Consider the following 27,780-nt stretch of genomic DNA (forward strand, 5'->3'; position numbering starts at 1 on the left):
GCCGACTCCTCCCCTAACCCCTACCCCCTCCCTCACTCCCACCCTGCCCCAGGGCTCCAAGAACACCTGGCTTCCCACTTATCAGTCCTGGTCCTTTGAGCGGAACCCAGGCGTCCGGCCCCCCACCCTCTGGGCGGGCTTGGAGCCCAAGGCTTTAGAGCCTCCCAGCCTGCCTTGTTCCTGTCCCATTGTGTGTGGGGCAGGGGCGGGGCAAGGGCCAGCACCGGAGAGCCCCCTCCCACCGCCCCCTCCCCTTCCTAAGGAAAAGGCCTGGGCTCTGCTCCGAGGGCCAGAGCGGAGGCGAGGCTGACATGGGCAATTTGAAGAGTGTGGGCCAGGAGCCGGGGCCTCCCTGCGGCCTGGGGCTGGGGCTGGGCCTGGGCCTGTGTGGCAAGCAGGGCCCAGCCTCCCCGACAGCAGAGCCCGGCAGGGCACCGGCACCCGCACCCCCACCCCCACCCGCGCCAGACCGCAGGTAAGGGCCCTGGAGGCGGCGAGAAGCAGGGGGCAGGCGGGAGGGTGTCAAGCCCTAGAGCCCCAGGCTGGGAAGGGCTAGAGCCTGTAGCCCGGCCAGGAGGACCAAGTCGCCCGCACAAAAGGGCTACCTACCGGTGTGGATACAACAGGACAATCAGGGAGGTTCGGGGAAGAGACCAGGGTCAGGACCAGCAGGCAACAGGTGAAAGCGGGAGGTAAAGGTGCCAGTTTACCAGGTTTGAATTGCTACTCTGCCGCCAAGAGCTGTTTGACTTTGAGCAAGTCACTTCACCTCTCTGAGCGTTTATACATAACAGGGATAGGGCAGTCATTACTCCATGGGATCGTTGCGGGTTTCTGGCTCACGACAAGCCTCCAACAAACGGTGAGGGTTATTTAAGAGAAGAAAGGGGCCGGGGAGGGTAGTTACAGGGGAGTGAGAAGGCAATCTAGAAGGGGAGAGAGTCGGCCCCCGGGGAGACTCAGGACCTTGGCATGGGAGGCTGAGAAGAAAGCAAACAGGCCTCATTCCTCTCCTCCAGGCTCCACCTCCTAGCGGCTGTCAACCCCAAACTAACGTGGTACCTTCAGCCCCGAGAAGAGAGAGGGGGCGGCTGAAGGCCAGGTGGGGTGCCAGGCCAGGCAGGGTGGCAGGGCCGGAGGCAGCTCCACGGGGAAGGCTCCGCACTGGCGCACCCAAGGTCCGAGGCCCTCCCTTCCTCCCCGCGGCTGGCCTCAGCCTCTGGGAGGAAGTGATAAGGCCTCTGAAGGCCTCCTTTCACACAACAGTTACTGTCAGCAGGGGGTGACTGGGGAGGAAAATCTGGGCTGAGGAATCCCAGGGTTTCCCTCAGCTCAAGGGTGGGTTCCATCCCCCTCCAGGTAGGGTTCATCACAGCTCCGGGGGGGGGGGGGGTTGGACCCCCCTGTCCAGAAGGGGTGAGGCGGGCCCTGAACAGGGATGAGACCCAGCCTCGGGCCAGGGGCTCAGGAGCTCAGTGCTTGCAGCCCTGGGCAGCCCAGGGTCTGGCGACTTGGGAGACAGGTGGGTCTGGGTTTTAAAGGGACCGGTTCTTCCCACGTGGCCCCTGGCAAGATCCCTAACTTTTCTGAACCTCAGGTCCCTCCTCATCTGTAAATGAGGACGCAAATATATTATCTACCTCCTAAGGTTTTCGAGGGGGCTGACAGAGAAAGTGTAGGAAAGCACATGGCAGGCAAGCAATCAATCACTGCGGTTCTGAATGTTGTCGGAGGGGTCTCTGGGGGAAAAAAGTTCCTCCCCCATGACCCCTCCCCTGGGTCCCAGCAGTCCCCCGCTCACCAAGCCCCCGGAGGGGCCCAAGTTCCCTCGTGTGAAGAACTGGGAGGTGGGGAGCATCACTTACGACACCCTGAGTGCCCAGGCACAGCAGGTAAGGCCGGGAGCCCTCCCCGTCCCCTGTCAGGGTCAGGGGGGCGAAGGCCAGTCCCCTCTAGAACTCGCCCTTTGGTCTCCAAAGACAAGAGTGACTGGGAAGAGCCAGAGGAGATAAGGGACGCCCAGGGGACTTTGGTGACTCCCCGCCTCCCGCCCTTGCCCCAAGTCCTACCATAACCTGGCACAACCTCACCCCTACTTCCAGTCTCGGTCCCAGCCCTGAACCCACACCTGCCCAGGCCCACCCTCCCTCTGCCCCCTCCCCTGCCTCTGCACCCTGACCAGGTCCTCACCTTTGTGCTCCCTGCTCTCTCTGCCTCTGCCCTCCACCCCAACCCAGGAGGGGCCCTGCACCCCTAGACGCTGCCTGGGCTCCCTGGTTTTTCCACGGAAACTGCAGAGCCGGCCCTCCCAGGACCCACCACCCACTGAGCAGCTGCTGAGCCAGGCCAGGGACTTCATCAACCAGTACTACAGCTCCATCAAGAGGTGACTCTGTGCCTTGAGACCCACAGCCCACCCTTGTCCTCTGACCTGGGGCCCTGGTCCTGCCGAGGCCTCGAAATGATGATCACCTTCCCCAGGAGCTGCTCCCTATCCCACACCCTGCCACCAGCCTCCCCCCAACACCCACACAAAGCCTGGGGAACCTCTCCCCCCCACCCCTCGCTGACTCGACTTCCTTCTGCTCCACAACAGGAGTGGCTCCCAGGCCCATGAGCAGAGGCTTCAGGAGGTGGAAGCCGAGATAGCAGCCGCAGGCACATACCAGCTTCGGGAGAGCGAGCTGGTGTTCGGGGCTAAGCAGGCTTGGAGAAATGCACCCCGCTGCGTGGGCCGGATCCAGTGGGGGAAGCTGCAGGTGTGGCTGGCTAGCAAGCACCCAGAATGGGGACTGGGGGACACGAAAAAGGAAAGGAGCAGTGAGGGCAGCCCCTGAGGCTTCCCTGGGGGGGGGGGGGCGTCCCAAGCAGTGGGGACTTAGAGATCGGTACCCCTGGGGAGCCCCCAGTCCAGTAGCTACCACCTGGTTGTTAGTCCAGAGGCAGTGTCTTGACTGGCTGTGAGGAGAAACACCCAGATACACTGGGTCAGTGAGGACAGCTGAGCCGTGGTCCCTGGGCGGTATCATCAGTTCAACAGAAGCAGTCTTCTGGAAGAGGCCCCTGGCTGTTTCTTCCGTGCCAGCCTCACCTGCCCAGCCCAGCCCAGCCCTCTAGTGCCCGCCTGGGCCCCACAGACTCCTTCACGCTCCCACCACTGGAACAGCCTAAGAGAAACGAGCTGACCTGCAGGGGAACTTAACCCATGACCTTGGCCTCCTTAGCTGTAACTGGCCACCAAAGAATTTGGAATAAAGCCACACGCTCAGCAAATCCCAAAGAAGTCTCGAGTAAAAGAACCATCCTGTCTGAACCTTGCATACCCTTGAAGTTGTTCAAAGCTGAGCTTTGAACCCATCAGACCTTCCAAATGTGATCACACTCACTGCTACATCCCTCCCATGGCCCCAGGCCAGCCACTGCCACCCCCTGCTTCGGTCACTAACACAAGCAGGAAAGGGATCTCCCGGCCCCCTGCGGAGCCCCCTCCCCCCCCCCCCCCCCCCCGCCCCCTCAGCCAGTCAAGATGGCTTCTACTAGCATAGGAGTATCAGGACAGGCAGACTCCCGGACGGCCACCTCGTGCAGCCAACCCCCTTCCCATCAGCAGTGTGCTCAGGGACAGTCTGATGACTGGCTGGGGTCACCCGCCTTTGCTTGAGCACCATGAGGTAACGGGGAACTCACCACCCACACCCTTAGGTGGCCTCCCCGTCAGTTGGCACCCCTCCCTGGCCGTCGGGTTGGTAATGACTGGGTCCCTCCTCTGTGGCAGGTACTGAGTCAGCTTCTGCAGGGGTGGGGAGATGTCCCAGCGAGGAGATAAAGGCAGACAAGGCTGCGTTGGGTGTGTGGGGCACAGGGCAGGAAGGGCTCAGTGTGCGTGCACGCGGTCAGGGAGGCTCCTTGGAGGAGAAAGAACCGTGACGAGTAACACCTCCAGCCTTTGGGGGCTTCTCAGGAGGTGGCGACACCCTCCCCTGCCTCCTTACCTTCTCCTAGAGCTGATACTCAAGACCCCTGTGTCCCCCTGTCCCCCTGCCTTGGCTGGCTCAGGTGTTTGATGCCCGGGATTGCAACTCTGCCCAGGAGATGTTCACCTACATCTGCAACCACATCAAGTACGCCACCAACCGGGGCAACCTCCGGTGAGTGGGCCCCCCCCCCCAACGCTGTGCCAGATGGCATCCCTCCCCTAGGTGCCAGCAGAGGTGGGGCTCTGACAGCTGTCGTCCCCATGTCAGCTCGGCCATCACAGTGTTCCCCCAGCGCGCCCCAGGCCGCGGAGACTTCCGAATCTGGAACAGCCAACTGGTGCGCTACGCGGGGTACAGGCAGCAGGATGGCTCCGTGCGGGGGGACCCAGCCAACGTGGAGATCACTGAGGTGGGCACAGAGAGGCGGAGAAGTGGAGGCCGGCCAGTGAGGGTTCTGCGATGGGGCACGGGGTCCAAAGGGTGGGCGATGAAGCAGGGAGGGGGGACCCTCACTGAGATGACGGAGGGAGATGCCGATGAAGGGGGTCCCTGAGGAGAGTGGGGGGTTGGGCCCCTCAGACGCCCCTCTGGCCCTGCTCCCCGCAGCTCTGCATCCAGCACGGCTGGACCCCGGGAAACGGCCGCTTTGACGTACTGCCCCTACTGCTCCAGGCCCCAGATGAGCCCCCGGAACTCTTTGCCCTGCCCCCCGAGCTGGTCCTCGAGGTGCCCCTGGAGCACCCCACGTGAGCATGGCAGGGCCTGGGTCAGGTGGTGGAGGGGCTGCCCGGGGGTGGGGTGGCCAGGCACCGAGGCTCCACGGGCAGCTTGATCCCACACCCCGACACCCCCAGGCTGGAGTGGTTTGCGGCCCTGGGCCTGCGCTGGTACGCCCTCCCGGCGGTGAGCAACATGCTGCTGGAAATTGGGGGGCTGGAGTTCCCCGCGGCCCCTTTCAGCGGCTGGTACATGAGCACTGAGATCGGCACGCGGAACCTGTGTGACCCGCACCGATACAACATCCTGGAGGTGAGGACCAGAGGGCAGGGAGGGGGTGCGGGGGGCTGCCCGCCCCATCCCCCCCGGGCTGGAGCCTTTGACGCGCAAACAGATCCACAGACCGTCAGCAGCTGGGAGAATCTAAGGTCCCAGCTGCCTCTCAGATTAGAACTTTGGAGGCTCTGGGACCACAAGTTTGGGGCAAAGGAATGCATGCGTATTGGTACAAATATGGAATTGTTTTTCTGGGAATAGGACCTACGGCTCTATAGCTTTCATCAGATTCTCAAAGCAGATCTTGCAAAACAATGTTAAGACCCATTTTAGAGACGAGAAACTAAGACCCGGGGCAGCGAAGTAACTGAGCCAGGGTCGCTCTATGTTTTGGGGTGCCCTGGCAGGCAAGGACCTGAACCAGCCCCAAACTAAGCAGTCAGGCCTCTGGCCACCCTCGCGCCTTCTACTCCGTCCTCTCCCCTACACCTTGTCCCTACCAACGCTATGCACCCCTGCTCCCAGGATGTGGCCGTCTGCATGGACTTGGATACCCGGACCACCTCATCCCTGTGGAAAGACAAGGCAGCCGTGGAAATCAACTTGGCCGTGCTGCACAGTTACCAGGTACACAGGCCCAGACTGGCCAGGAGGGCAAGGGGCTGGGGCTGGAAGAGAGGGAGGCACTTAGAGACGGGGTAGGAGTTGGAGACAACAGGAAGAAGTGCCATAGTCCGTGAGGCACACTGGGCCTGCGGGTCTGGGGACACAGCCATGCCACTCCGGTCCGGGGACACAGCACATGCGATTCCGGGTGCCGCGGTAGGATGGTCTGGTACGCCGGGAGCCCTGCTGACCAGCACATGCTCAGTAACGCAAGCCCCCAGGGCACAGTGGGTATGGTGGTTTAGGGGACCCGCCGGCTTCTGGGAATGCTAACTCCAGGACTGAAGGCCTGCTGAGCATTGTTGTTTGAGGAAACTGCCTGCTGAGGACTTGGCCAGAGTTTAGGATGTTTTGGTTGTGGGGGCAGGACATCCAGATGTGGGAGACCGGAGCTGCTGCTACTGAGCCTCGGGGGTGGCCGTGCACGCTGCACAGGCGCAGGGGTGACAGCATGGTAGGGGGACACGGCCTGTGTCAGGTGTGGGGTGACCCAGGACACAGCGGCGGTCAGGGTGACAAGTGTGGGTCTGTAGGCTGAGTCTCAGCCCCTGCCTCCCCAACCCCAGCTGGCCAAAGTGACCATCGTGGACCACCATGCTGCCACGGCCTCCTTCATGAAGCACCTGGAGAATGAGCAGAAGGCTAGGGGGGGCTGCCCTGCCGACTGGGCCTGGATCGTGCCCCCCATCTCCGGCAGCCTCACCCCTGTGTTCCATCAGGAGATGGTCAACTATGTCCTGTCCCCTGCCTTCCACTATCAGGTGCCCACCCCACTAGCTCTTGCCCGCTGTCAGCAGCCCCCAGGGGCCTCCAAATTTTTGCTTTCTTTACTTACCTCCTCCTCCTCCACTCCCCCCATCCCTCCCCTGCAGCCAGACCCGTGGAAGGGAAGTGGGTCCAAGGGTGCCGGCATCACCAGGAAGAAGACCTTTAAGGAAGTGGCCAAGTAGGTGCCCTAGGCATGCTGCTGTTCCCCCACACCCAGGGCACCAGCTTTAGCAGTGGGAAGGCCCACCAACTCCCACACCCACCACTCAGCGCCCCAAGACCTTGCTTGGACCGTGCACCTGGGGAGGCCCTGGCTCTGTGTGCCTGGGACCCCCCCCCCACCTCACCCCACCCTCGCCTGCAGTGCGGTGAAGATCTCTGCCTCACTCATGGGCACCGTGATGGCAAAGCGAGTAAAGGCAACAATCCTGTATGGCTCCGAGACCGGCCGGGCCCAGAGCTATGCACAGCAGCTGGGGAGACTCTTCCGGAAGGCTTTCGATCCCCGGGTAGGGCTAAGCCCAGAGGGGTGGGGACCTAGAAGGGGCGGGGTGGGGGGGTTGATCTATATCTTCAGATGTGCTCTGGAGGAAGGAGAGGGTCACAAGTCAGAGCCCAGGAAGAACCCCGGGATCCAAATGGATTCAGGGATTGAGTAGGGGCCTGAGTCAGGGTCGGAATTGTGCCCTGCCTCGAGAGCCCAGAGTAGAAGTACGAGGGCAGCAGAGACCAAGTCCCTGGGACATCTGTCTTCTCCTTGTCCACAGGTCCTGTGCATGGATGAGTATGATGTCGTGTCCCTCGAGCATGAGACGCTAGTGCTGGTCGTGACCAGCACATTCGGGAATGGTGATCCCCCAGAGAATGGAGAGGTGAGACCCAGCAGTAAAGGGGCCACTGGGAATGAGGGAAGACTCAACATGGAGTGGCCGGGCAGGAACCCCATCCCCACGACGGAGAGTGGCGATGCCCTGAGAGTCCCCCAGAGTGCGAGTGTGGACATTCCACTGGGACCCCAGAGCCTGCCCAAGCCATTCTCCAGGTCACACACAGGGGCTGCCCCTGACACACACACACACACACACACCTGCTTCAGTGTGTCCCCAAGTCATTTCCATGATCAGTAAAAGCATTTAACACATGGAAGGCACTTCTGGGCTGACCGACGAGGTTAGACTGCTCTCAAGCATGGACAAATTAGAAAAACAGCAATACTCCGCCCGCTACGCAATGTCGGCTTTTCCTTTTCTTCTTTCCTTGACGAAAGAAAAAGAGATGTCAACAGAGATCAGGCAACGTCGCTTTCTGAACAAATCCTTAAAGAAGCAAACTAGAGCACCGCCACAGAATACTTTATTATTAACCATTATCTTTCCAGCTTCTCCGTCCCTGGCGGCCCCAGCTGCACTCCTTTCTAGGGCTCTCCTGTTTCAGCGTCTAGGCGATAAATGCCTTCTTAGCACGAAGTACCTCCTCAAGTACCCTAAAGCAGAATTCCGATGCAAGCCTTCCCCCTGCCGTGCGGCCCATGCCGGCCCCCATTCTCATCTGCCTTGCAAAGGAAGATAGAATCACTTACTCTTTTAGTATAAGAGTAGTGTTTGCACCCGTGTGACCCACGAGCCGACGAAGACCCAGCACATTTCCATCACCTGGGCAGTTCCCCTCGTCAATGCCTCCGGCCAGCCCCTTCCCAGGCCATCCCTACCGAAGGCCAGCACCCTTCTGACTTCTGTCACCTTAGTTTCGCCCCCTCTAGGATGTCATAGAAAGGGGAGCACATGGTAAGTGTTCGGCCTGCTTTTGAGGCTCACGTCACCGTGAGTGATTCAGCACCTCATTCCTTTCGACCGCTGAGCAGTGCTGCTCACTATGTGACTACAATGCGTGTTTCTCTGCTCTCCTGCTGACGGACACTTGGGCCATTTCCAGTGTTTGGCTATTATGAATCAAGCTGTCATGAACATTCTTGTGCAAGGCTTTCGTGGGCCTATGTTTTCATTTCTCTTGGATGAATACCTACGAGAAAATTGCTGGGTCATCGGGTAAATGTGTGTTTAACTTTAAGACCAACAAACAAACAAACAAAAGAAAAACCCTGCCGAACAGCCAAATGGATTGAACCGCACACTACAGTCTGTGCATTTCAATGTATGTAAATTTTATCTGATTTTTTAAAAAATGGAGCAAACCTAGGAACACGCCCCATAGAAAATGGGGTGTATTCACTAAAGACACTAACAAGAATGTGTACGGCAACATTGTTCATAATAGTCCCAGACTGGGGACAATTCCAATGACAATCAACAGTAAGAAAGGAGAAACACATTGTGGTTTTATTCAATGTCTATACAGCAATGAGGGCGAACGGATCACAACCACACGATATAGATGAACCTGACAATGTAACGTAGAGGGAAAGAAGCCAGACACAAAAGAATCAGACCATAGGGTTCACTCTGTATTCAGTGCAGAGAAGACAAAACGAATTCGTGGTGACTTAATCAGGAGAGTGGTTGCCCCCGCGGGGTGGGGGGGCTGGTGACTCAGAGGGGTAAGGAGGTGAATCCTAGGATTCTAGCGATGTTTCTGGAGAGGATGCAGACTACGTAGGTAGGTTCAGTTTGTGAGAATCTAGAAAGCTGGACATTAAAGACCTGTGTGCTTTTCTGCATGTGTGACCCTTCAACAAAAGGTTCAGAAAACAAAATTTAGGCAGTATTTGAACCTAGAGACCCCCACCACCCAAATGCATCTACAGTTAATGCTGAGACATCCCAGCCTTGCCGCATTTCTGGCTTTTGCTGCGCCAAGATGTTCCGTGTAGCCCATAGCTTTTTTCACGGCAGAACATGACGCGGCTCAGCCTTCCAGAAGACGAGATGGAGGCATGGCAGGGAGACTGAGGGCTGTTCTCCCCCTATCGAGTTGGCTGAAACATCAAGGACTGGCCACATCCAGTGCTGGCAGGAGTGAGCAAAGAGCGCTGCTCTACCTGGTTGCTGGGGGACGGTCTGACTCACCTTCCTCATCAGGTCTTTAAATCCTCTGATTTGGTAACTCCACTTTTAAGGGCGGCCCTACCGAAACACGCAAAAGAGGCAGCAGGAGTGTATATATGCAAGTGCTTGGGCATCGGTCATAGACCACCCAGAGGTCCTGAGTCAGAGGGAAGTCTCCTACATGTAGTACCTGCCAATGAGGGGGCACTACGTAGCCATTCCAAAGAAGGAGAGGTCGGGGGCACCTGGCTGGCTCAGTCGGTTAAGCATCTGACTTCCGCTCAGGTCATGATCTCGGGGTTCGTGAGTTTGAGCCCTGGGTCAAGCTCTGTGCTGACAGCTCGGAGCCTGGAGCCTGCTTCGGATTCTGTGTCTCCCTCTCTCTGTTCCTTCCCTGCTTGGGTTCTCTCTCTCTCTCTCTCTCTCTCTCTCTCTCTCTCTCTCTCTCTCCCCCCTCCCTCCCTCCCTCCTTCCCTCTCTCTCTTTCCCCCTCCCTCCCTCCTTCCCTCTCTCTCTGTCTCTCTCCCTCTCTCTCCCAAATAAATAAGAATTTTTTAAAATGTTGTTTTTCGAAAGGAGGTCATTCTTCATGTGATGACCTGGAAGGAAGGACATCCATGATATATCCATGACAGGTTGTTAAGAAAAAGCAGATAAATATGGTGTGGCCCCATTTTTTGCTTTTTTAACAAACTATAAATACAGATACATTTCTGAGTACAACGAAACAGAGCTCGGAGGTTAAACACCTGTCAACAGGGCCCCTGCCTTGGGGGCCCGGACTAGAGGGAAGGTAAGGGTAGATTTTCCCTTTTATCATTTTATGGTTCTGTCATGTTTCCAGAAAGCCACTACCTGGTTTGAAATTTTCCAAACAAAATCACAATTTACAGATAAGAATTCTAAGGATCAGCCCAGTACAGTTTTCAACTTCTGTGTGGTTTGAAGTAAAGCAAAACTAACCACGATAACCACGCTTCCCCTCGCCAGAGTTTTGCGGCAGCCCTGATGGAAATGTCTGGTCCCTACAACAGCTCCCCTCGGCCAGAACAACACAGGTGAGTGGGGGTGGGACTTTGGGGGGAGGTGGAGGGAGGGCAGTGAGGCATTTGGAGACAACGAGAAAAGGGAGGCTGAAATGTTCTCCCTCTGCACCTCCACAAGCTGGAGGGCAGAGGTGAGGGGGCCTGGACCCCATCACAGCTCAGGATGCCCTCCTCCCTTGTGACCTGCCCACTCACAGTCTGGTCAGTCCTGAGGTGTCCTTCAGAGAGAACAAGGGGGGCACGGCAGGGCCTGAAGGCACAGAGATCCCTGGGAGACAGAGCCAAGCCCGAGGACAGGGCCCTTCTTACCCCAGATGTAGACACCCTGAAGCTGTTCCCTGGCTGTGTCTGGGCCCGCACCGAGCCTCCAGCTCCCTGTGACGGCCCTGTCTTGGTCTTCTTTTGCCAGGAGTTACAAAATCCGCTTCAACAGTGTCTCCTGCTCAGACCCGCTGGTGTCCTCCTGGAGGCGGAAGAGAAAGGAGTCCAGTAACACAGACAGTGCAGGGGCACTGGGTACCCTCAGGTCTGGGGGGTGCTGCAGCGAGGGGAGGCGGGGGAGGGCGGGCACGCTGTCTGGGCACGCATGGGGCTGGAACGGGTGTGGGCTCCAGTGACGGCTCCCTGCACCCCAGGTTCTGTGTGTTCGGGCTGGGCTCCCGGGCGTACCCCCACTTCTGTGCCTTTGCCCGTGCGGTGGACACACGGCTGGAGGAGCTGGGTGGCGAACGGCTGCTGCAGCTGGGCCAGGGAGATGAGCTGTGTGGCCAGGAGGAGGCCTTCCGTGGCTGGGCCCAGGCCGCCTTCCAGGTGAGCCCCTGGACCTGTCCCCGCATCTGACCCAGGCTGCCGCTCCCACCTGAACACCCAGACTAACAGAGCTGTGACTTTCTCAGCCTGGGCTTCCTCCAGGGGCAGCTCTGCCTGGTCTGGGGGTCATGCCTGAAGCTGGCCAGGCTCCTTCTCCCATTCCTGACGCTCTTTCGGGGCAGGGCTGGCCCAACCAAGGTTCCCAGGCTACAGCTTAGCAGGTCTGGGCTGACGGAGAGGAGGAGGACATCCTTGGAGGGGGGCTGTGGGGGCACCCGGCGCAGGCAGAGGGCTTGCTGGGGTAGAGAAAGTCCAGCTGGAGAAAGAGACAGGCTCAAGTTGGAGGAGGAGGAGGAGAATGGAAAACAAGACTAAAGAAACCACGTGAAAGGGAGTGCCTGGCAGCTAGGAGTGGGACAGGAAAAGCAGGGCGCACCGTGAGATTTTAGGGACACCACTTTAAAGACGTGAGCTCGATGAGAGGAACATCCAACTAGAAGCAGGAAGGTGCTGAACTAACTCACTAACTCCGGCAGCAGCGGTGGGGGTAGGAAGGAAGGGAGGGGGCCACGGAAGGAAGGAAGAGATAGAAGACTTTACACACACAAAAGAAAGATTAACAAGACTGGTGACACAGGTCAGAGGAGAGGGAGCAGCCAATCACAGAGGGACCCTGGATTTCAAGGCGGGAGCTGGCCAAGCAGTTTGCGGGACTTGTACCTGAACAGAAACAAACAGAATACGCACCCTCCCGGGGGTCTTGCCCCAGGGGCCCCCTCCAGCCTTTGTGAGACACTCAGGAGGGACAGACCAGCCAGAAACCCTTTCCACAGCCCCCCCCCCCCGCAAATGCAGGGTCCTGCGCCAGGAGCGCTCTAGGGTTTTACATAATCTTCGCCAGAACCTAACGGGGTGTAAAGATGGGGTCACTGGGGCACGTGGAATTTAAGCACAGGAGTCAGGGTTTGAACGCGTGCGCCGAGCACCGCGCTCCCTAAGAGATGAACGCTCACCAGATTAAGTAACCAGCCGGTGTGACCCGAATGAGTGGGTGTCAGGGGAGAGCTAGTGCAGTGGCCCAGCCACGAAATGGGCCGAAGAACGAGGCACGGTCAGCCTCAGCCTCCATTTCGATCCCATTCTCCGTCCCGCCGCCGGGGCCGCCCCCGCCACAGGCGTCAGCCGCGGCAGGGCCCCTCCGCTCCCACGGTCCCCGGAGTGGAAGGCGACAACCGGACACCCAACAGGCCAGCTCGGCCTCCCGCCTCAGCCCCCCTGAGCTCCTCTCTGCCCCGGCCCTCCCCGGTGGCCAGAGGCCCTCAGCCCCCACCTGGCCCCTCAGGCCTCCTGTGAGACGTTCTGCGTGGGAGAGGACGCCAAGGCTGCCGCCAGGGACATATTCAGCGCCAAACGGAGCTGGAAGCGCCAAAGATACCGGCTCAGCACCCAGGCGGAGGGCCTCCAGCTGCTGCCAGGTGAGGCTCTGGCCTCCCCCTGCCCCTGCCGGCCCCCCCTGGGCTCCCGGGGCCCCAGGACTAACTCTCAGGGGCCGGGCCGGGCTTCTGGCTGAGTCTCCCTCTCCCCCCAGGCCTGATCTATGTGCACAGGAGGAAGATGTTCCAGGCTGCTATCCTCTCGGTCGAAAACCTGCAGAGCAGCAAGTCCACGTGAGGACGACCACCCCCGCCCCCACCCTCCCCTGTCCTGGCCTCTCCTCCCCTCCCCCACCGCCACCCCGTCCCAACACCCTCCTCCCAGGTCCTCCTCGCTCCCCCTAACGGCCCTACCTCCTCACCCCCCAGCCGGGCCACGATCCTGGTGCGCCTGGACACCGGAGGCCAGGAGGGGCTGCACTACCAGCCGGGGGACCACGTAGGCATCTGCCCGCCCAACCGCCCAGGCCTCGTGGAGGCGCTGCTGAGCCGTGTGGAGGACCCACCTCCGCCAGGAGAGCCCGTGGCCGTGGAGCAGCTGGAGAAGGGCAGCCCTGGTGAGAAGGCGTGGTCCGGGACCTGACAGTGACAGCCCGCCCTGTCCCCCTGACTTCAGGGTCCCCTTGAGCTGAGGACCCGGCAGGCAGCTTCCACCTCCACTCACGGCCATAACGCCTGTGCTCAGAGCCGCCTGTGCCTCCTCCTGTCAGGGTGACCTTGCTGCGGGATGGTCCACAGAGGGCGGCTTTCCCAGTACCTGCCCCCCATGCCCCCCAGAAGGCTGCCCTCTCCCTCTGAGCTCCTCCCAAAGTCTCCTCCCGACAGCCCAGCCTGCTCCATAGCTGCTGTCGGGTCCACCCTCTGCCACACCAGTGCCTAGGGTTAAAGTTGGTGGGGGAGAAGCAGAGCCCGGACCAACCCAAACCAGCCAGGGGCCCCAAACCACACACACACACACACACACACACACACACACACACACACACGTACACAGGGGCTGCCCAGGCAGGTTCACCACCACTGTTCAAAGGCAACGTCTCCAACAAGACATGGATGGTCAGGGCTGGTGTTACCCCCAAGCAACCATCGCCTCAGACCACGCAGTTCCAGCTGGCCTCTTCCTCAGACCTCCCCTGTACACCACCCCCCCCAGGTGGCCCACCCCCCAGCTGGGTTCGGGACCCCCGGCTGCCCCCCTGCACGCTGCGCCAGGCTCTCACCTTCTTCCTGGACATCACCTCCCCGCCCAGCCCTCAACTCCTTCGACTGCTCAGCACCCTGGCGGAAGAGTCCAGTGAACAGCAGGAGCTGGAGAGCCTCAGCCAGGTGCAGGGCCACCCCGGCGGGCAGCAGGGGGGCTGGTGAGGCAGGACGAGCTGGGTGGGGAAGGGGCAGACACCTGGCTCACGTGTCTTGGGGCTTAAGACCCAGCCCCTGAGTCACTAACTCATCGCTGAGTTCTCGGCGCTCCAGAAACGTTTGTTGGCCCGAACTAAGGAGGCAGAGACCCCAGGGGGCTCAGTTCAGGAGGAGCGAAGAAGGGAGGTCTGCAGGCAGGGTTGGGAGGTTCCAGAGCCGTGACGCCCCGCCCCCACCAGGACCCCCGGCGCTACGAGGAATGGAAGTGGTTCCGGTGCCCCACGCTGCTGGAGGCGCTGGAACAGTTCCCGTCCGTGGCGCTGCCTGCCCCCCTGCTCCTCACCCAGCTGCCCCTGCTCCAGCCCCGGTACTACTCCGTCAGCTCGGCGCCCAGCGCCCACCCGGGAGAGATTCACCTCACGGTGGCCGTGCTGGCGTACAGGACCCAGGGTGAGGTTGCGAAGGGCCGGGGTCAGGGCCACACGGGGACCTGGGGACGGGCCCCTCACCGGCACCCTCTCCTCCCCGACCCCCAGATGGACTGGGCCCCCTGCACTATGGAGTCTGCTCCACATGGCTGAGCCAGCTGAAGGCCGGAGATCCCGTACCTTGCTTCATCAGGGGGTGAGTGAGTAGTTCAGGGACATCAAAGGAGAGAGTGTCCATCCAAGCAGGGGTGGACAAAGTGCCCCGGGGACGGCCGGGGACAGACAGATGGCCGGGGACAGACAGAGGAATCAGCAGGTGGTCGCAAAGGGTGAGGGTGGAAGCTTTAGTGACTGGGAGCAGGGAGGACCGACTCAACACGTATCGAGGATGGGGTGTCCGCTCAAGCGACTTCAGAACTTCGACGAAGTTTTGGGCGTTTTACTCATTGGGACCTAGCGTCCTGCCCCGAAGCTTCCCAGGGCTGGGATTCGCCCAGCAGCTCCTGCTGCACTTAGGTACACTATGTCCCCTGCTTATTTGGCTTTTTTGAAAGTTGTATTTATTTGTCTGTTTTTGAGGTGGGGGCGGGGGGGAGAATCCCAAATCCGCAATGTCAGCGCAGAGCCCAACATGGGGCTCAAACTCACGAACCGGGAGATCATGACCTGAGCCGAAATCAAGAGTCGGATGCTTAACCGACTGAGTCACCCAGGCGCCCCATCCCTTGCTACATCCTCGAGGTCAGTCTGACTGGGGAGGCAGTCAGGCACTTGGGAACTGTGTCCTGTTCCAGGATTAGTCCTCACTTAGTCCAGGGAGAACTAGTTAAGTTACCAAAGTATCAGTAAGGACTGGAAGAAAGTTAGTCTTCAGGATGCCCTTCCTGCGTGCCGTGTTCAGAAGTCTTGCCCCACCCAGCAGCCAGGACCCAAAGTCTCAGGGGGGACTTAAAAGAGTTTCCAGGATGGGCACCAACTAGGTCCCGTCACCCAAACCCATCAGGAGGAATCACACACTGTACCAATCTACTGAATACGATCCAAATACCCGTATTAAGGCTATGACTGAAAATGAGTGAACTCGTTATGAGCCAAAAGCTGTCCTTCCCTTCCCATGTTTTGTAAATCTCTTAAACTGAGACATCAGAACATTCTTCACTTCAAGTTACATTGTATTTCCTGTGACCCAACCTCCAGAAGCACAGGTCCAGGGAGTTTCTGCCTGCGGGTAGAGTTCTTTCCATAAACACATCGTGCTCACTGTGAGCAAGACTGTGTTGAACACACGTGGCAAGTATTATCCCACTTATCAGTGGAACCTGAGTTCTCTTCTCTCCCCTCAATGGAAGATGGTAAGAATCGGGGGAGCTGGGAAAGCACAGGGGCCGACAGTGTTTCTCCACTAGGGCTCCCTCCTTCCGGCTGCCGCCTGATCCCAGCTTGCCCTGCATCCTAGTGGGCCCTGGCACAGGTATTGCCCCCTTCCGGGGATTTTGGCAGGAGCGGCTGCACGACATTGACAGCAAAGGTGAGACTGGGGGCCAAGGGAATGACTGGAAGGCAGGAGGGGGGAAAGGGACAGAGACTGGAAGACAGAAACCTGGAAGACAGGAAGGAAGGCAAGGAACAGGCCACAGAGGCGAACAGAAACTTAGTAGATCAACCAGAGGGCGGTGCCCTGCTCACTTGGCTCCCTGGTGCCAGACACAAAGTGGGCAGTCGAACCGGATTAAAGACAAGGGTACAGGGGGAACTGGAAGTCTGGAGAGAATGGGGCTAGGACTCAAATGGCCAAAGTGTACTTGGGACTTCCCCAGAGCTCACCCAGCTGTGTCCGAGACCCAAGGAAGCTACAGGATGTTCAGGTTGGACATGGGGTGTGCAGGGCACCCGGTAAAACAAAAGGAGGGGGCTGTGATGGAGAGGAAGGCAGAGAGTGCGGAAACTGAGGGTGTGGAAGAATATGGGGTTGGAGCAGGGACCGTACTAGATGGGGGCTCTTAGAACTTCCGTGTCAGATGGTGCCAAGGGCGTCTGAGTCAGAAGCCCCACGTTCTAGCGCAATGCCACCGCTGGTGGTTCCACCCGAGGAGCCACCACCTCTCGTAAGCTGCCTCCCGGTGAGCGTCGTCTCTGTAAACCAGGGTCGGGCACGGTCTCTGTGAAAGCATTCCGCACTCTTCTGGAGGCCAGACACCAGAGGCTTGGGCTGTCAGTAGCCAGTGGGCGAAGTCGCTAGGGCTGCGCCCCTGGGAGGGGGCTCTCCCAAGCCGCAGTGCTACTTGCAGGGCTGCAGCCGGCCCCCATGACCTTGGTGTTCGGCTGCCGATGCTCCCAGCTCGACCACCTCTACCGCGACGAGGTGCAGGATGCCCAGCAGCGCGGGGTTTTTGGACGCGTCCTGACCGCCTTCTCTCGGGAGCCCGACTGCCCTAAGGTGCGACCCCCTGAGGCCGTGGTAACCTGAAGCTAGGGGCCGGGGAAGCGCCCTCTTGCGCTCCAGCAGGGCGCCCAGGCCCAGGCCCGACCACGCCCCTCCGGTGCGCGCCCTCCGCCCCGCCCCGCAGCTGGCGCCCCGCCCCGCAGCTGGCACCGCGCGGCACGCAGGCCCCCGCCCCCACTCGGCCCCTCCCGCGTGCCTTTTCGTCTCACCCACCTTCACCAAGCCCCGCCCCTTGTTTGGCTCCACCTCTCTAGGCCGCAGAGCCGCGCACTTAAGCCCCGCCTGGCCCGCCCCTCCCCCGCCCCCGGGACCCACGCGCTCCTTAGGGCACGCCGCTTAACCTCCGCCTCCCTCAGACCTACGTGCAGGACATCCTGCGGACGGAGCTGGCGGCTGAGGTGCACCGCGTGCTGTGCCTCGAGCGGGGCCACATGTTTGTGTGCGGCGACGTCACCATGGCAACCAGCGTCCTGCAGACGGTGCAGCGAATCCTAGCGACGGAGGGCGACATGGAGCTGGACGAGGCCGGCGACGTCATCGGCGTGCTGCGGGTGCGGGGGACGGGACCATGCCGGGGCGGGGCGGGGCCATCCCGGGGGCGGGGCCCACTCCCGCTTAGGTCCCACTCTTGTTCTGATCCGCTGCCCTCTTTCCCGGCAGGATCAGCAACGCTATCACGAGGACATTTTCGGGCTCACACTGCGCACCCAGGAGGTGACTAGCCGCATACGCACCCAGAGCTTTTCCCTGCAGGAGCGGCATCTGCGCGGCGCAGTGCCCTGGGCGTTCGACCCTCCCGGCCCAGACACCCACAGTCCCTGAGAGCCCCTCTTGCTTTCCATCCCAGTTCCAGGAGAGGGGCCGTCGGTCTACTCTGGTTCTGCCGCTCTCCTGTCGGTGTTACCAGACCAGCCACCTCTCCCTCCCCTCCCGAGGTGCCGTCCCACCTCTATCCAGAGACTGCCCACGTATTCCAGGGGATGAGGGAAGTGTCTCTCTCTAGGTCTGTTTACCTGCCCCAGGTCCGGAGGGTCCCTCCCAGCAGTGATATTCCCGGGCCTACTGTCACCCCCTTTTTGTGTTCATTAGGTGAGTTTTAGGTTCCCCTTACCTTCCTCGGGAGTATCTTATCTCGAATCCTAATCTCTAAATCATTAAAATATTTATTATTGAAAATTCACCATAAGAGACTGGACCCGATGTTACAAGTGCTACCAAGACGCCTAACCCAGCCCCATCGATTAAAACTGCAGAACAACAAGCTTTGTTAACTTGTGCAGCTGGAGGGCGTGACAATTCTTTGACAGGGAGTCCTGTCCTACACACTCCACTCTGACCCAGCGCTCTGGAAATGTGGCTTCCAGCCCATCACGGGCAGTTCTGTGTTGCTTCCTTGCTCTTGATTGAGAAGCCCTCCACCAGGAGTGGGGACGCCAGAGACGAAGGTCACAAAGAGGTGCAGCAAGCCATGAGCAACCTTTACAGCCGGTTTCAGACAGGATGAGGATCCACACCCACTTCCGCAGCCAGCGCTGCCAGTGCTGAGCTCCAAAACCACCAGCCCTCTGTAGAGTCTTTCCACTCACAAGTCCCCAGTGGAACGTGAAGGCCAGACAGGCTTGGAGAGCCCACTGCCATCCAGGTCCCGTCCCTCACTGTTTCCCTTGCATTTAGCTGGGCCTCCACCTTGGCCCCGTCCTCCACCCTGAGGATACCTGGGGATTTCTTCCCAGGCAATTGCTCGAGGACAGTTAGTTGGTGTGGCGTCCCCTTAGCCCCTTCAGACGGGGATAGTCTCTAACACTGTCTCCAGATGCCTTTGGCATCTCCTCTCCTACCCTTTCTCTGCTCTCTTGCATGAGCTTATCATTAACCTCCCCCAAGTCCTGCCCAACTAAAACATCCTTAGATCTAAAGTCAGGGGGGCAGGGGTCTTTAAAGATGGCTCGGCATCATGCCCTTCCACTCGGCCTTGTCTGATCTCCTACGGCTGGAGAAGCCAGGGAACCTGGGGGAGGAGAAGGCTCTTGGCAAGCAGTCGGAGGTTTAGATTCCAAAGATGACCATCCCTATCACCCTGAATTCCCACCACTGCCCCCATCCCTTCAAGTCTGGCTCCACCCAACTTTCTCTTCATTCCCCAGCTCCCACCCCAGTTAGACAATACTGACCCTGAGGAGCCCTCTCAGTCAGTGCTAGAGGCCTGGCCAGGCTCCTTCTGGGCATCTGTGGTCTCCTGAAACCTTCCGGGGAGCAGATTCTGGGTTCTCTGGGTTCTCCACTGCTGTCTGGGGCTGGAGGCAGGACTGGAGCCTGGTGAGATGAGCCATCAGCTGGGCAGTGCAGTGATGCCCCCCGTCAACCCAGGGTCTGTCCCCCGCACACCCTGACCCCCTCACCATCACTTGACCAGGACGGCTTCTCCTCATCAGGCGAGAGTGTCTGGGAGGGGCTGGACCAGGGCCTGGACAGGGAAGAGGCTGAAGCCTCACCCCACAGTTCCTGCTGCTGCTGATGATGGAGCTAAATGGAACGAAGAAGAATGATGGGCTTCCTTTCTGCCCCTCAGTGTGAAGCACAGCCCCTGGACTAGGTGCAGGGGGTTTTAAAACCTCCTCTTCCAGCTCCCATTGTGTACCTCCTTACACTCTACCCCACGCTCAGTCTCCATTTCATTCAGCTGCTTTCTCCCTACATGTCTCTTTCTGGCACCCTTCTGCTCACCTGGTGCAGGTAGATGGCATGCAGACTCATCTCAGCAGAAGCAAGCTCTGGGAGCTGGGCCAGCTTCTGGCCCCCAGTGCCTCCTGGGGACACACAGCTGGAACAGAGGGTGCAGTAGTCCAAAGACATGCCCCTCCCCCCAGGGCCCCCAGGGAGGGCCAGACTTGATCTCCCCTTCCCAATCACCCCCAGTGCCCCTGCATACTCCTCCTGGGGGATCAGCCCCGCCACCCGTGCTGTTCTCCATCTCATCTCAGGCCCACTCCACTCCCCCTCACCTCGGGTCCTGGGCAATGCGGGAAATGGAGGCCAGGAGGCTGGCTGTGGCTGCGGCTGGGCAGGGGGCTGTGGGGCTCAGGTCCCGCGGGGGCAGGAGGGGGTGCACCAAGAGGTTGGCCAGGAAGGCCTCAGGCTGGGAGCAAGAGAAGAAGGTGTCAGAAGGGAGGCCAGAAGGGGAGGGAGGAGGTCTAGGGAAGGCCCGGGAGCAAGCTGGACCAGGGAGCAGGTCAATACAAACAGTGAGTTGGAGGGGAGAGCCTGGGGGTGGTGACGGCAGACGAGTAGGCCAGGCTGCAACTCACCAGAGGTGAGGAAGAGTCACTGAGCACCCCCGGGGTGGGGGGACTGCGAACAGAAGTGGCGCCCCAGGCTGCTGCGTCTTGTTGGACCCTGCCCCGAAGGTGCCCCAGGAACTTGGAGCTGTGCCCTGGGGGACGCCATTGTGGATGCACCAGGGAGAACCTCATCAAGGAGAGCTCAGTCTTTCCATCCTCCGCACGCTGAGAGAGAGAGGCCTCTGTCTGTCCTGCCGAGAGCCACTGAGAACAAGAACAGTCAACCGTTCACATCCTGTGGACACTGCTTTTATAGCTTCCGTGGGAGCCTTGCGGGGTAGGCGTGACAGGAAACACTAGCCCCGTTTTCCAGGTCAAAGAACAGAAGCCACGACGGGGACTTGCTCAAGATCAACCAAAAATACAGCAGCAAAACAGGACCTGGGTCTAGAGCCAGCACAAGGGTAGGGCGCAGGCTTAATGTTTTGCCAGCATGTGCACGATGGACCCCAGGGCTGGCTGGCCTGACCGCCTTATGCCAGCCCCGTCTACTGACCAGCTCATTTCTCAGCCTCTCTGATGGTCTCCGCTCCTGTTTACTGGACTTACAATGTGCCAGGAACCCTGTTAGGGTGCTGCACACATCACCTCATGCAATCCTCACAGCCCTGTGCATTGGCTACGGTCACCATCCTCATTTGACAGATAAGGACACTACCACATGGCAAGTGACACGCTCCAGGTCACAGGTGGTCAGTGATAGAACTTGGGGTGGAACCCAGCTTTGCTTTAAGTGAGGCAAGCAAACCTCTATCCAACCACAACCCCACACAGCCAGGGATGGGCTCTAACCTGAGGGTGGCCGTGACGCTTCACATCCATCAGGGCAAAGGAACAGATGTCCCCAACTCCAGCCACATCCACAGTGAAGTGATGAAAAAAGTCAATGATCTCCAGGGAACGGGGGCAAAACCAGAACAGTAGAAACAGCGGAGTGAGGAGAGGGGACAGGAGCTCCTCCAGGAGGGAGACCTGGGGAAGCAAGGTGAGGCTGAGAAAGAGTCGTTGAGGGGACTCGTGATCAGGACAAAGAGGTCTCCTAGGACGCCTGCCAGGGCCGGAAACCTCCAGAGTCACTTGCCGGCTCCCGGGATGGCCAGCCCGGAGCCCGTTTGCCCCACGCCCTCCGCCAGACCAGACGCTGGCGGCTCTGGGGTCTCCGCGGCCCGCTTCGGGCCGGACCCTCACCGCTCGGTACTGAAGCAGCCGCGCCATCTGCCGGTAAGCGCTGGCCTTGCCGGCAGGGCCGGGCTCCTCCGGGAGGTAATGCATGTGCGCCAAGGCCGCCTGCAGCAGGAACTGCGGGGAACGACCCCGGCCCTGTTCTTCCGGAATGAAAGACCTGGAGATCGAGATGGGGGTGCAGAAGGGGGCCCGCGGTTAGGAGGACGTGCGGGTGGGAGGCAGGGCCGGGGGAGAGGGGGCGCCCAGGGCGGGGTTGGGGGTGGTGGTGGTGTAGGGATTCGCGGGAGGCTCGGCCCCGGGGCAGAGGAATGCCCCCCCTCCTTCCCGGGCAGCTCCCCGAGCACCTGGCCACGGTGGCGGTGACCCCGAGCGCGGTCATGGCGGTGAGCACGTGCTCCACGGCCAGCACGTCCTCGTCGTAGACGGTGAGCACGAGCAGCGCGGCGAAGAGCGCGCCGGCGAAGAAGACGAGCTGGCGGGCCAGCAGCGCGAGCAGGGGCGCCGGGGGCGCGGCGGCGCGCAGGAAGGCGGCGGCGGGGCGGTAGGCGCGCGCCAGGCGCGCGCGCAGCTCGTGCGGCAGCTCGTTGAAGTGGCGCAGCTGCAGGTGGGCCAGGCGGGACCAGCGGCGCGTCCCCAGCGCCCCCGGCTCGCGCCGCAGCAGCTCCGCGTGGCTGTAGAAGGCGTGCAGCACCTGCCAGGCCAGCACCAGCGGGCTCAGCGCCAGGTTCACGGCGGCCAGCAGCAGCACCGTGCGCCGCCAGCGCGCGGCCAGGGCGCCTCGCTGGTCGCTGCGCTTGTAGGCGTCGGGCAGCTCCCAGCCCCCGCGGAAGAGCGAGAAGGGCCCGCGGAAGAGAAGCAGGTCGACGTTGAGCGCCAGGCCGCGGCTGAGGAAGGCCGCGCTGCCTCCCCAGGGCAGCGCGCAGCGCGCGGGCAGCAGGCCCTTGTTGGCCAGCGCCACCTTGTAGTTGGTGTAGCGCAGGATGCGGTGGTGGACGTCGAGCTCGGTCAGCGGCCGCGGCTGCACGCACAGCCCCCCGCTCTTCTGCAGCGCCAGCAGGCGGGACTGAACCTCGGCCCAGGGCACCGAGCTGAGTTCCTCCTGAGGAGAGGGGGCTGTTGAGGGTCAGCTGGGTTCCTCGGCGCGGTGATGCCCAAACTCACCTTGACGGAGCTACCTCCCTCGTCTGCCCTCTCCCCACCTTCCTCACCCAGTGTCGTTCAAGGGGCGAAACCTGTCGCCTTTCCCGTTCTGCCCTCTCTTGCCCTCCTCTAACCTTGTCACTGACCAGGGCGCTTAATTCCCTTCATTGTCTCCTGAATTGTGTTCCTCCTGCCCCTGCCACTCTCAAGGCCATGAGTCTTGTGCTTCCCAGGGACACCTCGTAAGTTAACTTCTTCAGGCATTTGGTCTCAGCTTCTCAGGAGCAGATTTTCTGAAACCTCCCCGCCCTGGTTCTTCACAGAGGGCACAGAACTGCTGCTGGGACCTGGGAACTGTCTCTCCTTCCCAGCCCTAGGGTGCAGGCCAACACAGGACCTGAAGCCTCACCACCTCTTATCTCAGCATGCTTCGAGACCGGCCCCCCGCCCCCAGCCCCATCCCACTCCACCACCCATTAACCCTCCTAAGACACCGGCTGTGTCCATGTCTGGGTGGGGTGCTGTCAGATCTCACTTGGGTCTCATCTGCAAACCTCACGTTAGCCCAGTTTCACCCAGCTGCCCCAGTCCGGCTTAGTCAAGTCCCTCCAGGCCAGCCTCTCCAGTCCATCCCAGGCTCTCCCCTTCCCCTGGAAGGAATGGGGGAGGGGGAGAAAGAAGGGAGGAGGAGGAAGAGAAGGGTCAGCAGCCTCCTGGAGAAGCAGTGCTCTAACTCCTGCCTTCCCCCACCGGTGCTCCCCTGGCCCTCTCCATCCTCCCTGCACTCTGCCTGTGCTCCCCCACTCGAGGGGCCTTTTGGAAACCTCTCCCCTTGGCCCTGCAGGAGAGCCATGCGGAAGGTTCTGCGCTTCTGAGGGGAGCAAGGGAAGCAGGCTGCAGAAGACAGCCTTTGAGCTGAGCCTTAAAGAACGAACTGAGGAACAGAGTAAGAAGGAGCATGAACGAGATGGGGAGGAAAGAAAGGGCAAAGCATGAACTAGGACAGTGAAGGGGCCCACACAGTGGCTCACTGCAATCGTGAGGGAGGCCAGAAAGTGGGGGGGGGGGGTATTACCCAACGGGGCCTGACCACTCAGTTGCGGGCTGGTGGGTCCACTCCTCACTGCTGCCCACAGATGCTCACCGTCCCCCCCCCCCCACCTCCTGCATCGGGCCTTGGAATGCCTTCCCACCTCCTATCCTTCCCAGCCCCACCCAAATTCCTCCTGCCCTGTAAAGTCGGATGACTGCCCTTCCTCTAAATATCCACTGTTTGGAGCACAAGCATGTGACCCTAAATCATCAGCTGTAATCCAAGTCAACAAAACTCCACTCGGGTAAGGACCAAGCCTTAGAAGTAAGTGGTGGTACCTCTTCTCCTAACATTACTCAGGGCCTGGGCAGGTGTCAGCGAGGCCTTCTGCCTGCTTTCCAGTGGGCCCTTCCATCTGTCCAGCCCCCGCTCCTCCCTATTCTCTGTCCCCACCCCTGACAAGGCACCCCTCCACAGACACGCCCGCCCAGCTCACCGGGGGGATGTGCAGGGCCTCCCTGTAAAACACTTGGATGTCCCAGTAGCTGAAGAGGTTGCAGACTGAGCGAAGCAGCTGTAACAGCCAGAAGGCTGCAGCCAGGATCAGAAGGAAAACCAGCAGGGGGCTGGAGCGGATCCTGTGTGGGGTGGGACAGATAGCAGCGAGAAAGTGGGGGCCCAATAGAAAGGGAGACTAGACTTGGGGAGCGAGGGAAAAGTCACAGAGAGAGGGACCCAGCTCCACCAGCAGCTCTCAGCGTGTGGGCCCTGGGAGACCCTGAGGCCCTTACAAGTGTCGGCAAGGTCCCAACTTTTTTCAGGTAAGACGAAGGTTTTCTGCCGTTTTCATGCTCATTCTCTCATGAGCATACAGTGGACTTTTCCAGAAGCTACGTGTGTGACACCACATCGGCAGCTGATGGAACGTGTGCTGGTGTATTCTTAGATTTTAAAGCTATTCTCAGCTTAGGTCTCGAATGAGGTAAATACACCTCATAAACAAATGCTCTTGGGCGTTCTTGATCAAGTTTAAGTGTATTCAACGTGTGCTGAGACCAAAAACTTGGGAGTACTGCTGATTTAGACCAAAGGACAAAAGGATGGGGGGACGGTGCTTGTCTGCTCATCTCCCCCTTCCACGCTCCCCCCACCAGCTGTCACTCACCGCTGGGCACACTGGGAGGAGGACAGGATGGCATCTGCCAAGGTGACTTTGCCGTGGAGCAAGCCGGGTGTCGTCCTGTTGTTCGGTTGGTTGGCGAAGAGAATGTTGTAATCCACGCAACGAAGGAGGAAGGTTGTGAAAGTGACGATGAAGACGAATTGTCTGGGAGACAGGGAGTGCAGTGGTCAGGTCTGAGGGCAGGGCAGGCTCCTGCCGCAACCTCCAGGTCAGCCCTGAGGGTCCTCCCCTCCCTGCCGAGCCTCTGGGCTGCTTGGGTGGGGTGCGACACGGACTAAAAGCAGCAGGCACTGCTGAGGGAGCAAGGTGACAGAGTCTGGGGCTTGGGACAAGCATCTCACCCCAGCTGGAAGACATCCTCCAGCAGGATGCAGGCAAAGCCATTCCTCTGGTGGTAGCTGTAGATGTGGCGGTGCGTCAAGAAAGAAGCCTGAGGCACGAAGGGCCTTTCTCGAAGACACCTCTCCCTCACTTCCGCAACCCACTGCGCCCTGAGAGCCGCCGGCCAAGAATGGCACCAGCACCAAAGGGCCCTCCCACGCCAGTGCTGCCAGGCCGAGCACAAAGGATATCTTGGTGAAGAAGCTGTCCAGGTTCTGGATGTGGTGCCAGGAGCCTGGGCACAGAGGGGAGAGTGTTGGGACTTGGCTCTCCCCTGAGCGCCCAGTTCACATCCTCGGGAGCCCCCAGGCCCTCCCCAGCGTGCTCCCCTCGCAGCCCCACACCCACACTCACCTCGGAGCCCTTCGGGCACATGGAGCAGAGGCTGCTGCTCCTCCCCGTGGAGGGGTGAATCTTGGGACCCCTCAGGGTCACAGTCCTCCAGCCGCTCATAATCCTGCTCAGGGATCAGAGGCCCTATCCGCAGCCCAGGAGGGTCCTGGGGGCATCGGTGCGAGGGAGGGGGAGTCACTGGGGCCAGGGGTGGGGTGGAGTGGGAGCCCCAAGAGGGGGGAGCAGAGCTGGGTGTCATCGCGGGCCCTGCCTGCGTTGTTGGGGTGGGGAGGGCACTGTGGGGAGGCTGAGAGCCCCCTGGGGCCTGCATCGCTGGGCAGGGCGGTCCCAGGGCCGGGGGAGGGACCGAGGAAGGGGAGCTTCTTGTGTGAGGGGCAGGGGACAGAGAGAAGATGGAAATCCTCCCTCTGCCAGGCCCCCGACATGGAGGAGGAGGGAGAGGGGGCAGCGGCATGGGGAGGAGAGGCACTGATCCAGGCCCCAGGTCTCCCCACCGCCCCAGCCGCCCTCGGTTCCCCCCCCAGCCCACTTGCCTCACCATCGGGCCAGTAGCTTCTCCTGAAAGCTTGGACGGATGGGAGCTGCTGCCGTATCCACAGAGGTCTGGGTTGCTGAGCAGGGACTCCAGCAAGGATGGTGACAACAACAGCAAGGTGACTCAGTCAGGGCAGGCCTCAGGCGTCCAAGCCGGCAGTCACCTGTCTGACAACTCACACCCCTTCCAGGGCAATCTGCGGCCAAACCTGTCACGGCCAAGCCTCTGTGCCTGGGAGGAGCACAAGCTGGAGAGGCAGAGGCGGAGAACATGCAGACCAGAGACACCTACTGTCCCCTCCTCAGACCTGGAATGGATTTAAAGGGAAGGCCAGAAAGTAGCAGCCAAAATAACAAAGCCAAAAGAAACTCCTACCAAAGGATTCTAAGGCTATGAGGCTAAGATGTTACACCTTTGATTTCTTGAAACCTGGTCTCCTCTCTCTACACATGCACACAGGGATCCACAGAGAAAGGCTTTAAGACCAAAAGCAAAAAGAAGAAAAAACAAAAGAAAAGGCTGGTGTTCTGTTTGCCTGACAATACGAAGGGGAGGGGAGATTGCCAGACTGGGCAGCCAGGTTGGAGGAAACTGAGGAAAGGGAGGAGGTAAAGAAAGGAGAGGCAGCTATTCCAGACGTGAGGAGTGGTTTGGGGAGCTTCGGTAGAAAAAGGCTCCTTGGGAGTTCCGTTTTGTCTTCCTCTTTATCTTGGGAAACACCGAAACTCTCTTCCCCAGTCCTCATCCAGTTTGGGGGGCCCCCTGAGAAGCATCAGAGCTGAACCAGCAGAGGGCCGCTGGGGGGCCAGGATCAGGAAGGATAATTTGCATACCCAGGGATGAGCTGGTTGAGTTCCTTTCTGCCACCTCAAGGAGGAGAAGGAGGCAGCTGTTTGTTGGCATGTTCCACGCCATTCCCGGGGCCCTGAATCACCAGGTTTGCTACTAAAGCCCATTCCTGAGGTGCTGACTCAGCTGCCCAGGTGTCAGGGCCTGCAGGGCTTGGGCCTGAGGGCTGTCTCAGGGGACAGTATCTGTGAAACAGAGAGAGGAACAAAGTGCTTCCTAGAGTGTGTTCACTGGAGGAATGTAGAGGCAATCATGGAATTGCTCACAAAACACGAGACCAGATATGCCTGTTTTTCTCCTTCTGTGCTGCCTTCCTGGGACAGGAATTGTTAAAGTAGCTCAGGGCTTGCATAGTTTTATCCCTGAGCAGGAGGCAGAACTCCTTCTAGAGGTGGCATCCTAGTGCCCAAGATGGAATCCCACATTGCAGAGGGGCTAGGAAATTCCCATATCTTAGAGACATCTGCCAAGACATCTGCCTACAGGTTGTGTAGGGTTTTGCCTGATCTCTTTTCAACCTCCCTCACCCCAGTATTCCACCACATTCACATTAGGACCCCTCCCATACACCCAGCCCAACCTCAAGCTAATCTGGCACATTTTCATACCCAGTATCCCCCCTGATTCATTCATTGACAGCTGCCCCACCGGCACCCCAATTCAAGTTAATTTATTATAAAGGGCACTTTTCTCTATCAGGCACCACTTGGAGGGAAGGGAGTATGGATGAATGAGCCAGAATCACTACTCAGAAAGAAGTCATAGACCGTGGAGGGGCGGGGGGGGGGGGGGGGGGGGGGTAACTATGCAAATTACACGGAAGAAATAAATAAGTGTTTAACGGAGGTGCAAAAGCT

At 59.8% G+C, this 27,780-nt stretch overlaps 2 protein-coding genes and 1 long non-coding RNA gene across 7 annotated transcripts; 1 reads left to right on the plus strand and 2 right to left on the minus strand.

The window, feature by feature from the left end:
• The first annotated feature begins 204 nt into the window (after positions 1-204).
• NOS3 (nitric oxide synthase 3) lies at positions 205-18,105 on the plus strand. Of its 4 annotated transcripts, none has more exons than XM_045496163.1 (26): positions 205-475; positions 1,787-1,892; positions 2,238-2,386; positions 2,597-2,759; positions 4,057-4,148; positions 4,245-4,386; positions 4,584-4,723; positions 4,832-5,006; positions 5,496-5,597; positions 6,203-6,397; positions 6,509-6,582; positions 6,769-6,913; positions 7,172-7,276; positions 10,397-10,464; positions 10,862-10,978; positions 11,088-11,262; positions 12,605-12,737; positions 12,851-12,929; positions 13,065-13,252; positions 13,849-14,021; positions 14,294-14,504; positions 14,591-14,678; positions 15,889-16,010; positions 16,771-16,919; positions 17,282-17,476; positions 17,586-18,105. In XM_045496163.1, exons 1-26 carry the CDS (start codon positions 312-314, stop codon positions 17,745-17,747), a joined length of 3,612 nt encoding a protein of 1,203 aa, XP_045352119.1. In that variant the 5' UTR covers positions 205-311; the 3' UTR covers positions 17,748-18,105. The 4 variants fall into 4 exon arrangements, with proteins under 4 accessions (XP_045352119.1, XP_045352120.1, XP_045352121.1 ...); XM_045496164.1 differs by having other exon boundaries at positions 206-475; positions 1,790-1,892; XM_045496165.1 differs by lacking the exons at positions 205-475; positions 1,787-1,892; positions 2,238-2,386 and having other exon boundaries at positions 2,603-2,759; positions 4,003-4,148; positions 4,259-4,386.
• LOC123607120 lies at positions 7,986-10,865 on the minus strand. The gene is made up of 2 exons (XR_006716653.1): positions 10,762-10,865; positions 7,986-8,159 (listed from the first exon to the last, which is right to left on the minus strand). It is a non-coding gene; the product is annotated as an uncharacterized LOC123607120 (long non-coding RNA).
• Positions 18,071-27,430, minus strand: ATG9B (autophagy related 9B). Of its 2 annotated transcripts, XM_045496168.1 has the most exons (15): positions 26,078-27,428; positions 25,540-25,684; positions 25,377-25,420; positions 25,146-25,210; positions 24,787-24,948; positions 24,118-24,259; positions 21,793-22,547; positions 21,452-21,605; positions 21,056-21,235; positions 20,231-20,467; positions 19,928-20,061; positions 19,650-19,746; positions 19,325-19,448; positions 19,097-19,238; positions 18,071-18,933 (listed from the first exon to the last, which is right to left on the minus strand). In XM_045496168.1, exons 1-14 carry the CDS (start codon positions 26,078-26,080, stop codon positions 19,111-19,113), a joined length of 2,370 nt encoding a protein of 789 aa, XP_045352124.1. In that variant the 5' UTR covers positions 26,081-27,428; the 3' UTR covers positions 18,071-18,933; positions 19,097-19,110. The 2 variants fall into 2 exon arrangements, with proteins under 2 accessions (XP_045352124.1, XP_045352123.1); XM_045496167.1 differs by having other exon boundaries at positions 25,540-27,430.
• Between the last annotated feature and the right edge of the window lie 350 nt (positions 27,431-27,780).

The sequence above is a fragment of the Leopardus geoffroyi genome, chromosome A2 (genome assembly GCF_018350155.1).
Source record: "Leopardus geoffroyi isolate Oge1 chromosome A2, O.geoffroyi_Oge1_pat1.0, whole genome shotgun sequence".
NCBI lineage: Eukaryota > Metazoa > Chordata > Mammalia > Carnivora > Felidae > Leopardus > Leopardus geoffroyi.